General features: G+C 48.6%; 1 protein-coding gene across 1 annotated transcript in view; it reads left to right on the top strand.

Annotated features, from left to right (window-relative positions):
* The first annotated feature begins 5,982 nt into the window (after nucleotides 1-5,982).
* Nucleotides 5,983-15,178, top strand: part of LYPLAL1 (lysophospholipase like 1) — a 181,980-nt gene continuing 172,784 nt past the window's right edge. The window contains exon 1 of the mRNA XM_088481227.1: nucleotides 5,983-6,111. Within this exon, the coding sequence (XP_088337353.1) occupies nucleotides 6,024-6,111 (88 nt within the window). The 5' untranslated portion in view covers nucleotides 5,983-6,023. The remainder of the gene's footprint in view (nucleotides 6,112-15,178) is intronic.

Raw genomic sequence — 15,178 nt, forward strand, 5'->3', positions numbered from 1 at the left:
TGTCTCAGCACTACACACACACATACTTACCTCTAAGGGTGTCTCAGCACTACACACACATACTTACCTCTAAGGGTGATCTCAGCACTACACAACACATACTTACCTCTAAGGGTGTATCAGCACTACACACACATACTTACCTCTAAGGGTGTCTCAGCACTACACACACATACTTACCTCTAAGGGTGTCTCAGCACTACACACACATACTTACCTCTAAGGGTGTCTCAGCACTACACACACATACTTACCTCTAAGGGTGTCTCAGCACTACACACACATACTTACCTCTAAGGGTGTCTCAGCACTACACACACATACTTACCTCTAAGGGTGTCTCAGCACTACACACACATACTTACCTCTAAGGGTGTCTCAGCACTACACACAACACATACTTACCTCTAAGGGTGTCTCAGCACTACACACACATACTTACCTCTAAGGGTGTCTCAGCACTACACACACATACTTACCTCTAAGGGTGTCTCAGCACTACACACACATACTTACCTCTAAGGGTGTCTCAGCACTACACACACACATACTTACCTCTAAGGGTGTCTCAGCACTACACACACTACTTACCTCTAAGGGTGTCTCAGCACTACACACACACATACTTACCTCTAAGGGTGTCTCAGCACTCACACACACATACTTACCTCTAAGGGTGTCTCAGCACTACACACACATACTTACCTCTAAGGGTGTCTCAGCACTACACACACATACTACCTCTAAGGGTGTCTCAGCACTACACACACATACTTACCTCTAAGGGTGTCTCAGCACTACACACACATACTTACCTCTAAGGGTGTCTCAGCACTACACACAACTAGGGTCAGCACAAACTCTACTTAAGGGTGTCTCAGCACTACACACACATACTTACCTCTAAGGGTGTCTCAGCACTACACACATACTTACCTCTAAGGGTGTCTCAGGCACTACACACACACTACCTCTTAAGGGTGTCTCAGCACTACACACACACATACTTACCTCTAAGGGTGTCTCAGCACTACACACACATACTTACCTCTAAGGGTGTCGCACTACACTCACTAGGCACTACACATACTTCCTCTAGGGTGTCTCAGCACTACACACACATACTTACCTCTAAGGGTGTCTCAGCACTACACACACACTACTTACCTCTAAGGGTGTCTCAGCACTACACACACACATACTTACCTCTAAGGGTGTCTCAGCACTACACACACATACTTACCTCTAAGGGTGTCTCAGCACTACACACACATACTTACCTCTAAGGGTGTCTCAGCACTACACAACACATACTTACCTCTAAGGGTGTCTCAGCACTACACACACACATACTTACCTCTAAGGGTGTCTCAGCACTACACACACATACTTACCTCTAAGGGTATCTCAGCACTACACACACATACTTACCTCTAAGGGTGTATCAGCACTACACACACATACTTACCTCTAAGGGTGTCTCAGCACTACACACACATACTTACCTCTAAGGGTGTCTCAGCACTACACACACATACTTACCTCTAAGGGTGTCTCAGCACTACACACACATACTTACCTCTAAGGGTGTCTCAGCACTACACACACATACTTACCTCTAAGGGTGTCTCAGCACTACACACACATACTTACCTCTAAGGGTGTCTCAGCACTACACACACATACTTACCTCTAAGGGTGTCTCAGCACTACACACACACATACTTACCTCTAAGGGTGTCTCAGCACTACACACACATACTTACCTCTAAGGGTGTCTCAGCACTACACACACATACTTACCTCTAAGGGTGTCTCAGCACTACACACACACATACTTACCTCTAAGGGTGTCTCAGCACTACACACACATACTTACCTCTAAGGGTGTCTCAGCACTACACACACATACTTACCTCTAAGGGTGTCTCAGCACTACACACACACATACTTACCTCTAAGGGTGTCTCAGCACTACACACACATACTTACCTCTAAGGGTGTCTCAGCACTACACACACATACTTACCTCTAAGGGTGTATCAGCACTACACACACATACTTACCTCTAAGGGTGTCTCAGCACTACACACACACATACTTACCTCTAAGGGTGTCTCAGCACTACACACACACATACTTACCACTAAGGGTGTCTCAGCACTACACACACACATACTTACCTCTAAGGGTGTCTCAGCACTACACACACATACTTACCTCTAAGGGTGTCTCAGCACTACACACACATACTTACCTCTAAGGGTGTCTCAGCACTACACACACACATACTTACCTCTAAGGGTGTCTCAGCACTACACACACACATACTTACCTCTAAGGGTGTCTCAGCACTACACACACATACTTACCTCTAAGGGTGTCTCAGCACTACACACACATACTTACCTCTAAGGGTGTCTCAGCACTACACACACATACTTACCTCTAAGGGTGTCTCAGCACTACACACACATACTTACCTCTAAGGGTGTCTCAGCACTACACACACACATACTTACCTCTAAGGGTGTCTCAGCACTACACACACACATACTTACCTCTAAGGGTGTCTCAGCACTACACACACATACTTACCTCTAAGGGTGTCTCAGCACTACACACACATACTTACCTCTAAGGGTGTCTCAGCACTACACACACATACTTACCTCTAAGGGTGTCTCAGCACTACACATACATACTTACCTCTAAGGGTGTCTCAGCACTACACACACATACTTACCTCTAAGGGTGTCTCAGCACTACACACACACATACTTACCTCTAAGGGTGTCTCAGCACTACACACACATACTTACCTCTAAGGGTGTCTCAGCACTACACACACATACTTACCTCTAAGGGTGTCTCAGCACTACACACACATACTTACCTCTAAGGGTGTCTCAGCACTACACACACATACTTACCTCTAAGGGTGTCTCAGCACTACACACACATACTTACCTCTAAGGGTGTCTCAGCACTACACACACATACTTACCTCTAAGGGTGTCTCAGCACTACACACACATACTTACCTCTAAGGGTGTCTCAGCACTACACATACATACTTACCTCTAAGGGTGTCTCAGCACTACACACACATACTTACCTCTAAGGGTGTCTCAGCACTACACACACACATACTTACCTCTAAGGGTGTCTCAGCACTACACACACACATACTTACCTCTAAGGGTGTCTCAGCACTACACACACATACTTACCTCTAAGGGTGTCTCAGCACTACACACACATACTTACCTCTAAGGGTGTCTCAGCACTACACACACATACTTACCTCTAAGGGTGTCTCAGCACTACACACACATACTTACCTCTAAGGGTGTCTCAGCACTACACACACACATACTTACCTCTAAGGGTGTCTCAGCACTACACACACACATACTTACCTCTAAGGGTGTCTCAGCACTACACACACACATACTTACCTCTAAGGGTGTCTCAGCACTACACACACATACTTACCTCTAAGGGTGTCTCAGCACTACACACACATACTTACCTCTAAGGGTGTCTCAGCACTACACACACATACTTACCTCTAAGGGTGTCTCAGCACTACACACACACATACTTACCTCTAAGGGTGTCTCAGCACTACACACACATACTTACCTCTAAGGGTGTCTCAGCACTACACACACATACTTACCTCTAAGGGTGTCTCAGCACTACACACACACATACTTACCTCTAAGGGTGTCTCAGCACTACACACACACATACTTACCTCTAAGGGTGTCTCAGCACTACACACACATACTTACCTCTAAGGGTATCTCAGCACTACACACACATACTTACCTCTAAGGGTGTATCAGCACTACACACACATACTTACCTCTAAGGGTGTCTCAGCACTACACACACATACTTACCTCTAAGGGTGTCTCAGCACTACACACACATACTTACCTCTAAGGGTGTCTCAGCACTACACACACATACTTACCTCTAAGGGTGTCTCAGCACTACACACACATACTTACCTCTAAGGGTGTCTCAGCACTACACACACATACTTACCTCTAAGGGTGTCTCAGCACTACACACACATACTTACCTCTAAGGGTGTCTCAGCACTACACACACACATACTTACCTCTAAGGGTGTCTCAGCACTACACACACATACTTACCTCTAAGGGTGTCTCAGCACTACACACACATACTTACCTCTAAGGGTGTCTCAGCACTACACACACACATACTTACCTCTAAGGGTGTCTCAGCACTACACACACATACTTACCTCTAAGGGTGTCTCAGCACTACACACACATACTTACCTCTAAGGGTGTCTCAGCACTACACACACACATACTTACCTCTAAGGGTGTCTCAGCACTACACACACATACTTACCTCTAAGGGTATCTCAGCACTACACACACATACTTACCTCTAAGGGTGTATCAGCACTACACACACATACTTACCTCTAAGGGTGTCTCAGCACTACACACACACATACTTACCTCTAAGGGTGTCTCAGCACTACACACACACATACTTACCAATAAGGGTGTCTCAGCACTACACACACACATACTTACCTCTAAGGGTGTCTCAGCACTACACACACATACTTACCTCTAAGGGTGTCTCAGCACTACACACACATACTTACCTCTAAGGGTGTCTCAGCACTACACACACACATACTTACCTCTAAGGGTGTCTCAGCACTACACACACACATACTTACCTCTAAGGGTGTCTCAGCACTACACACACATACTTACCTCTAAGGGTGTCTCAGCACTACACACACATACTTACCTCTAAGGGTGTCTCAGCACTACACATACATACTTACCTCTAAGGGTGTCTCAGCACTACACACACATACTTACCTCTAAGGGTGTCTCAGCACTACACACACACATACTTACCTCTAAGGGTGTCTCAGCACTACACACACACATACTTACCTCTAAGGGTGTCTCAGCACTACACACACATACTTACCTCTAAGGGTGTCTCAGCACTACACACACATACTTACCTCTAAGGGTGTCTCAGCACTACACACACATACTTACCTCTAAGGGTGTCTCAGCACTACACATACATACTTACCTCTAAGGGTGTCTCAGCACTACACACACATACTTACCTCTAAGGGTGTCTCAGCACTACACACACACATACTTACCTCTAAGGGTGTCTCAGCACTACACACACATACTTACCTCTAAGGGTGTCTCAGCACTACACACACATACTTACCTCTAAGGGTGTCTCAGCACTACACACACATACTTACCTCTAAGGGTGTCTCAGCACTACACACACATACTTACCTCTAAGGGTGTCTCAGCACTACACACACATACTTACCTCTAAGGGTGTCTCAGCACTACACACACATACTTACCTCTAAGGGTGTCTCAGCACTACACACACATACTTACCTCTAAGGGTGTCTCAGCACTACACATACATACTTACCTCTAAGGGTGTCTCAGCACTACACACACACATACTTACCTCTAAGGGTGTCTCAGCACTACACACACACATACTTACCTCTAAGGGTGTCTCAGCACTACACACACATACTTACCTCTAAGGGTGTCTCAGCACTACACACACATACTTACCTCTAAGGGTGTCTCAGCACTACACACACATACTTACCTCTAAGGGTATCTCAGCACTACACACACATACTTACCTCTAAGGGTGTCTCAGCACTACACACATAAAAATCCAAGCCAAAAAGCAGATAATTCCGCTTGTTATAAGCGGATGAGGAAAGTATGGTGATAATGATAATGATGGGCGGGGCGGATGATATTGATGATGGGCGGGGCTGAAGATAAAGGCTACAATGGGAGGGGCTGATGATAATGTGGGCGGGGCTGATGATAATGTGGGCGGGGCGGATGATAATGACAATGGGCGGGATCTCATGATTACGCCGCCTGTCAGGCAGTCCCTCCCCCCTCGCTCCTTGTCACGTGTGTCAGTGACGTGTGTGGGTGATGGCGGCGCCCGGCTGTTCCCTGTCCCGCTGTGTGGTGGCTCCGGCCGGCGGTCACACGGGTTCGGTCATCTTCCTGCACGGATCAGGTGCCTCCTCTCCCCTTCCCCGGGGCCGCTGTCCTGTGTAATACCCTATAGTTCCCCGTAGTGGTTGATGAGGGACTACAGGTCCCAGCCAGCCCTCTCTATCACTGTGGCCGCAGCCTGAGCCCTCAGGGGCCGGATGTGAGTGGTGGGCAGGTCTGTGTGCCGCAGCGGCTGTGACGCTAATGAGTTGCGATTATACGCGTGTCGCCGCCAGTCGCAGTATCGCTGATTACGCCTAACCCCATGCAGTGTGGAAGAGATGCGTCTGGCGCTGGCGTCCCTGCCGCATACACCGACCGTGGAATAGGGCGCACCCCTGGCTGCATGGATCTCTGCAGTGCGTACGCAGGGGACGTATATATCGTGTTTGGAGAGAAGCGGACAAGATGCGTCGGTCTCGGAATCGCCTGGAGATGCGCAAATACGCTAAATGTCACAGCGAGCGACTCTGTATCCGCCCTAACGGATTATTCCTGGGAGCACTGCGTGCGATTTGTAGGTGTCGGTGCAGACGGGTATTATCCAGCGTCACAGTGCGGACAGTGCCGCGTGCACAACGGTAATGCGATGTCCATTGTCACCATGCCAGCTTTGTGTATGACGCTCCACCATGCTGTACATAATCCTACTACTACTGCGTCCAACGTGCTCTTCACTGTCATGGCCGGCCTTATGGCTACTTACGTACGACCCATCTATAGTAGCGCATAGCGCTGTAAGGCAGACCCAGCCCCTTATACACAGTGACCCATCTATAGTAGCGCATAGCGCTGTAAGGCAGACCCAGCCCCTTATACACAGTGACCCATCTATAGTAGCGCATAGCGCTGTAAGGCAGACCCAGCCCCTTATACACAGTGACCCATCTATAGTAGCGCATAGCGCTGTAAGGCAGACCCAGCCCCTTGTACACAGTGACCCATCTATAGTAGCGCATAGCGCTTTAAGGCAGACCCAGCCCCTTATACACAGTGACCCATCTATAGTAGCACATAGCGCTGTAAGGCAGACCCAGCCCCTTGTACACAGTGACCCATCTATAGTAGCGCATAGCGCTGTAAGGCAGACCCAGCCCCTTGTACACAGTGACCCATTTATAGTAGCGCATAGCGCTTTAAGGCAGACCCAGCCCCTTATACACAGTGACCCATCTATAGTAGCGCATAGCGCTGTAAGGCAGACCCAGCCCCTTATACACAGTGACCCATCTATAGTAGCGCATAGCGCTGTAAGGCAGACCCAGCCCCTTATACACAGTGGCCCATCTATAGTAGCGCATAGCGCTGTAAGGCAGACCCAGCCCCTTATACACAGTGACCCATCTATAGTAGCGCATAGCGCTGTAAGGCAGACCCAGCCCCTTATACACAGTGACCCATCTATAGTAGCGCATAGCGCTGTAAGGCAGACCCAGCCCCTTATACACAGTGACCCATCTATAGTAGCACATAGCGCTGTAAGGCAGACCCAGCCCCTTGTACACAGTGACCCATCTATAGTAGCGCATAGCGCTTTAAGGCAGACCCAGCCCCTTATACACAGTGACCCATCTATAGTAGCACATAGCGCTGTAAGGCAGACCCAGCCCCTTGTACACAGTGACCCATCTATAGTAGCGCATAGCGCTGTAAGGCAGACCCAGCCCCTTGTACACAGTGACCCATTTATAGTAGCGCATAGCGCTTTAAGGCAGACCCAGCCCCTTATACACAGTGACCCATCTATAGTAGCGCATAGCGCTGTAAGGCAGACCCAGCCCCTTATACACAGTGACCCATCTATAGTAGCGCATAGCGCTGTAAGGCAGACCCAGCCCCTTATACACAGTGACCCATCTATAGTAGCGCATAGCGCTGTAAGGCAGACCCAGCCCCTTATACTCAGTGACCCATCTATAGTAGCGCATAGCGCTGTAAGGTAGACCCAGCCCCTTATACACTGACCCATCTATAGTAGCGCATAGCGCTGTAAGGCAGACCCAGCCCCTTATACACAGTGACCCATCTATAGTAGCACATAGCGCTGTAAGGCAGACCCAGCCCCTTATACACAGTGACCCATCTATAGTAGCACATAGCGCTGTAAGGCAGACCCAGCCCCTTATACACAGTGACCCATCTATAGTAGCGCATAGCGCTGTAAGGCAGACCCAGCCCCTTATACACAGTGACCCATCTATAGTAGCGCATAGCGCTGTAAGGCAGACCCAGCCCCTTATACACAGTGACCCATCTATAGTAGCGCATAGCGCTGTAAGGCAGACCCAGCCCCTTATACACAGTGACCCATCTATAGTAGCGCATAGCGCTGTTAGGCAGACCCAGCCCCTTATACACAGTGACCCATCTATAGTAGCGCATAGCGCTGTAAGGCAGACCCAGCCCCTTAAACTCAGTGACCCATCTATAGTAGCGCATAGCGCTGTTAGGCAGACCCAGCCCCTTATACACAGTGACCCATCTATAGTAGCGCATAGCGCTGTAAGGCAGACCCAGCCCCTTATTCACAGTGACCCATCTATAGTAGCGCATAGCGCTTTAAGGTAGACCCAGCCCCTTATACACAGTGACCCATCTATAGTAGCGCATAGCGCTGTAAGGCAGACCCAGCCCCTTATACACAGTGACCCATCTATAGTAGCGCATAGCGCTGTAAGGTAGACCCAGCCCCTTATACACAGTGACCCATCTATAGTAGCGCATAGCGCTGTAAGGCAGACCCAGCCCCTTATACACAGTGACCCATCTATAGTAGCGCATAGCGCTGTAAGGCAGACCCAGCCCCTTATACACAGTGACCCATCTATAGTAGCGCATAACGCTGTAAGGCAGACCCAGCCCCTTATACACAGTGACCCATCTATAGTAGCGCATAGCGCTGTAAGGCAGACCCAGCCCCTTATACACAGTGACCCATCTATAGTAGCACATAGCGCTGTAAGGTAGACCCAGCCCCTTATACACAGTGACCCATCTATAGTAGCGCATAGCGCTGTTAGGCAGACCCAGCCCCTTATACACAGTGACCCATCTATAGTAGCACATAGCGCTGTAAGTTAGACCCAGCCCCTTATACACAGTGACCCATCTATAGTAGCACATAGCGCTGTTAGGCAGACCCAGCCCCTTATACACAGTGACCCATCTATAGTAGCGCATAGCGCTGTAAGGCAGACCCAGCCCCTTATACACAGTGACCCATCTATAGTAGCGCATAGCGCTGTAAGGCAGACCCAGCCCCTTATTCACAGTGACCCATCTATAGTAGCACATAGCGCTGTAAGGCAGACCCAGCCCCTTATACACAGTGACCCATCTATAGTAGCACATAGCGCTGTTAGGCAGACCCAGCCCCTTATACACAGTGACCCATCTATAGTAGCACATAGCGCTGTAAGGCAGACCCAGCCCCTTATACACAGTGACCCATCTATAGTAGCACATAGCGCTGTAAGGCAGACCCAGCCCCTTATACACAGTGACCCATCTATAGTAGCACATAGCGCTGTTAGGCAGACCCAGCCCCTTATACACAGTGACCCGTTACTACAGCGTATTACTGCGCTGGGCCCCAGCGTTCCCCCCCATCTGGTGGGTGCTCCTGTGTCAGCCATGATGTAGCGATATTCAGCTGCCCCCAGTGACGTTATGGGGTCAGTAAGTAAATCACTATGTGACATTGGTACAGTAACATTGTGTATGGGACCTATGTACATATACTAATGGGGCTACAGTATAACAGGGGACCTACTCTGTCCCCCCTGCCTGCTGCTACAGTAGTTGTGTTACCTGTGCTAGCTATAGATGTGTCATCTCATATCCTTGCTGATTGTGTTACAAACGTGCGCAGCATGACGCCAAGTGATTACCCGCAGCAGTGTACGCTATGGCGCGCACTGTGATTGCACCATGTAATCCTATGGAGTTGCTGGTGCGAATGCAGTGTGGGTATCTCCTCGCGGGCGCACGACTCTCACCATGCGTGGCATGATCTGCCGTGTACGCAGCAAAGATGTAGGAGGACACTTCTGTAAGTCTGTGTGTTACTGAGCTGGGTAATATTACAGATGAGTGTTCTTATACTAAATAGAACCACTAATGGGCTGTGCTCCTGTCACGTTAGGCAGAAGGTGTTTCCTCACCTGAGCAGGCAGAGGGAATGACCGTATTACAGACTTGCGCTGTGTTTTGAGAGCCAGACTGATATTTCAGCTTTTTGACCTGTATAACAAACTGCAGGAAACGGGGTCAGTAACGGAGATGACGGCTGCGGGGAGCCAGGAGAGCGTATAGTAGTCACATAGTAGATGCTCATTTGTACGACGCCAAGTTATTCTTCATTGTTTTTGTATTGATTAAAACCTGTCGTTTTCCAAAGTGTTTGACTGGAGATTTATAATGGTGTTTGGCATGTGCATTGCTGCGGTGTATTAGTACGGTGTATTGGCGCTGTGTATTAGTACGGTGTATTGGCGCTGTGTATTAGTACGGTGTATTGGCGCTGTGTATTAGTACGGTGCATTGCTGCAGTTTATTAGTACAGTGCATTGCTGCGGTGTATTAGTACGGTGTATTGGCGCGGTGTATTAGTACGGTGCATTGCTGCAGTTTATTAGTATGGTGTATTGGCGCTGTGTATTAGTACGGTGCATTGCTGCAGTTTATTAGTACAGTGCATTGCTGCGGTGTATTAGTACGGTGCATTGGCGCGGTGTATTAGTACGGTGCATTGGCGCGGTGTATTAGTACGGTGCATTGGCGCTGTGTATTAGTACGGTGTATTGGCGCGGTGTATTAGTACGGTGTATTGGCGCGGTGTATTAATACGGTGTATTGGCGCGGTGTATTAATACGGTGTATTGGCGCGGTGTATTAGTACGGTGTATTGGCGCTGTGTATTAGTACGGTGTATTGGCGCGGTGTATTAGTACGGTGTATTGGCGCGGTGTATTAGTACGGTGTATTGGCGCTGTGTATTGGCGCTGTGTATTGGCGCTGTGTATTGGCGCTGTGTATTGGCGCGGTGTATTGGCGCGGTGTATTGGCGCGGTGTATTGGCGCGGTGTATTGGCGCGGTGTATTAGTACGGTGTATTAAAGTGTTGGGGTGATTGTATCTGTGGGCGTGATTCAGCCGTAGACGCATTGCTGATGTTCGCGTAGTTGTCCAGTGGTTTTTGTACTGTGAATGAGTCCCGATGGTCATTGGACGCAGAGAGAGCCCAGTTTGATGGGTGTTCCTAGGGGGTAACCAGGGTGTCTTTTCAAACAAGGGCAGGTTGCGGCAAGCGATTGCGATCAAAGACGCTGGTGCAATGCAACTGGCGGCCATGTTCCGACTGACATTCTGAGCAACTACAGAGCTGCGCTAATGCCGATGATGCGACTTTGTACACACAGCAGCGAATTAGAGACGCGGCCGGTGGGGTCTTGGTTGGAAGCGCCTCGGCTGCGGCATTAGCATAAATTCTCAGTTGCGCTGCACAAAAAGACGCAGTTGCAGCTACAATAACGTCTTCCTGTGAATCCGTCCCTGAGTCTTAGGGTCATTTACCTGTAGTGTAATAATACAGAGGCAGTCACCGTAGGGATCATCGGTCCCAGTCATCCAGCACCACCCATGTTGTGTAGGTACAGGCAGAAGCGCACACAGGATTTCCAAACGCCGCCTTTACACTCAGGTTTAAAGAATATCCATACTTGACCACAGGTGACTGAATTAGTACCTCTGTCAACTTGAATTGAGCATCTGGACCCCAGCATGAGAGAGAGGCGTATTTGGAGGAGAGGGATCTTATTTCCCTCGGCTGTAGCCCCTGTTCGGGTCCTGAATATGACGCAGTGCACGTGCGTAATGTCAGATTCCCAGGAGGAGGCCTCCAAGACCCTAAGGATGTAACTGACGGGGACAGCGCTTATCGCTACGGTGGCGCTGCGAGTGTCACTTAGTGCATAGCCGGGACATTTCGGTCAGAAGTGAAAAAGTCGGTTGCGCACAGACTGTTAATTGCGGCACTGCCTGATTATTAATGCACATACTCCTTATCTCTGGATGTAGTTTTCAGAATAAATTTAATCCAGTTACAAATTACACTGAGATTGTTCCTCAATCTACCGCCATTGCCTTAGTGTAATAACATTGGTGAGTAGACCACACAGATATACTAAGCTAGTGTTAGTTATGTACTTCTGTACCTGTACTACACCAGGGAGGCAGGAAGCCGACGTACGTAATCCCGAACGCCGGCTTCCCGACTGTCTAATCCCGGCAAGTGTCTAATGACAGGCATCGAAATCCCGACGCCTGTCAGACTAACGCCGGGAGCCCGACACCCGGCTTACTGATCAAAGGTAAGCCGGGCGCGGACAGCCGCGGGGGGGTGGGAGAGTTAAGTTAGGGGCTCCTGGCGGGGATTTAGGGTTAGGCTAGGGGAAGGGGGGGGGAATTAGGCACCCCCCCTCCCCCGGGAGATTTGGGGTTAGGGTGTGGGGAAGGGGGGGTTAGGTTTATGCACTTGGGGGGGAGGTTAGGGTTAGGCACCCCTAAAGGACGGTTAGGGGGTAGAATTAGGTTAATTTAAACTTGCCTTAGGACGTTCGGGATCTTCTCCCCTGCCGGGCTTCCGCTGTCGGGATTTGAAACGCCGGCCATGCAGATAGTGGTAAATCATACGGATTCCCCCAGAGCACCTGTTTCCTTCCCCAGCTCATACTAATCAACTTATTTAAGTGAATTCTGTGGTTTTCAGGAAAGAAATCACCGTTTCCGGGGTCCTATTTGGTATGAAGGATTGGATAGAACGGCGTCTTTCACTATAGCTCATTCAAGGAAGAGAGAACAAAATTGTTTTATAAACTCAAGTCTGTTGCGGGTTAGAGTTATATATAGTGAGAATATGTCCTTACTAGCGTATATACGGTGAGGGTACGTCCTTACTAGCGTATATATATACGGTGAGGGTACGTCCTTACTAGAGTGTATACGGTGAGGGTACGTTCTTACTAGCTTATATACGGTGAGGATACGTCCTTACTAGCGTATATACGGTGAGGATACGTCCTTACTAGCGTATATATGGTGAGGGTACGTCCTTACTAGCGTATATATAGTGAGGATATGTCCTTACTAGCGTATATACGGTGAGGGTACGTTCTTACTAGCGTATATACGGCGAGGGTACGTTCTTACTAGCGTATATACGGCGAGGATACGTCCTTACAAGCGTATATATGGTGAGGGTACGTCCTTACTAGCGTATATACGGTGAGAGTACGTCCTTACTAGCGTATATACGGTGAGGGTACGTTCTTACTAGCGTATATACGGTGAGGGTACGTCCTTCCTAGCGTATATACGGTGAGGGTACGTCCTTACTAGCGTATATACGGTGAGGGTACGTTCTTACTAGCCTATATACGGTGAGGGTACGTCCTTACTAGCGTATATACGGTGAGGGTACGGCCTTACTAACGTATATACGGTGAGGGTACGTCACTAGCGTATATATGGTGAGGGTATAGCCTTACTAGCGTATATATACGGTGAGGGTACGTCCTTACTAGCGTATATACGGTGAGGGTACATCCTTACTAGCGTATATACGGTGAGGGTACGTCCTTACTAGCGTATATACGGTGAGGGTACGTCCTTACTAGCGTATATACGGTGAGGGTTCGTCCTTACTAGCGTATATACGGTGAGGGTACGTCCTTACTAGCGTATATACGGTGAGGGTACGTCCTTACTAGCGTATATACGGTGAGGGTACGTCCTTACTAGCGTATATACGGTGAGGGTACGTCCTTACTAGCGTATATATATACGGTGAGGGTACGTCCTTTCTATCGTATATACGGTGAGGGTACGGCCTTTCTAGCGTATATACGGTGAGGGTACGTTCTTACTAGCGTATACACGGTGAGGATACGTTCTTACTAGCGTATATACGGTGAGGGTACGGCCTTTCTAGCGTATATACGGTGAGGATACGTCCTTACTAGCGTATATACGGTGAGGGTACGTCCTTACTAGCGTATATACGGTGAGGGTGCGTTCTTACTAGCGTATATACGGTGAGGGTATGTCCTTACTAGCGTATATACGGTGAGGGTACGTCTTTACTAGCGTATATACGGTGAGGGGACGTCCTTACTACCTCATATATACGGTGAGGGGACGTCCTTTACTAGCGTATATACGGTGAGGGTACGTCCTTACTAGCGTATATACGGTGAGGGTACGTCCTTACTAGCGTATATATACACGGTGAGGGTACGTCCTTTCTAGCGTATATACGGTGAGGGTACGTTCTTACTAGCGTATATATACGGTGAGGATACGTTCTTACTAGCATATATAGGTGAGGGTACGTCCTTACTAGCGTATATACGGTGAGGGTACGTTCTTACTGGCGTATATACGGTGAGGGTACGTCCTTACTAGCGTATATACGGTGAGGGTACGTCCTTACTAGCGTATATACGGTGAGGGTACATCCTTACTAGCGTATATACGGTGAGGGTACGTCCTTACTAGCGTATATACGGTGAGGGTACGTCCTTACTAGCGTATATACGGTGAGGGTACGTCCTTACTAGCGTATATACGGTGAGGGTACATCCTTACTAGCGTATATATATACGGTGAGGGTACGTCCTTACTAGCGTATATACGGTGAGGGTGCATCCTTACTAGCGTATATACGGTGAGGGTACGTCCTTACTAGCGTATATATATACGGTGAGGGTACGTCCTTACTAGCGTATATACGGTGAGGGTACGTCCTTACTAGCGTATATACGGTGAGGGTACGTCCTTACTAGCGTATATATATACGGTGAGGGTACGTCCTTACTAGCGTATATACGGTGAGGGTACGTCTTTACTAGCGTATATACGGTGAGGGGACATCCTTACTAGCTTATATACGGTGAGGGGACGTCCTTACTAGCGTATATACGGTGAGGGTACGTCCTTATTAGCGTATATACTGTGAGGTTACGTCCTTACTAGCGTATATACGGTGAGGATACTTTCTTACTAGCGTATATACGGTGAGGGTACGTCCT

The sequence above is a fragment of the Taudactylus pleione genome, unplaced genomic scaffold, assembly GCF_031769625.1.
Source record: "Taudactylus pleione unplaced genomic scaffold, aTauple2 ptg000267l, whole genome shotgun sequence".
NCBI classification, from domain to species: domain Eukaryota; kingdom Metazoa; phylum Chordata; class Amphibia; order Anura; family Myobatrachidae; genus Taudactylus; species Taudactylus pleione.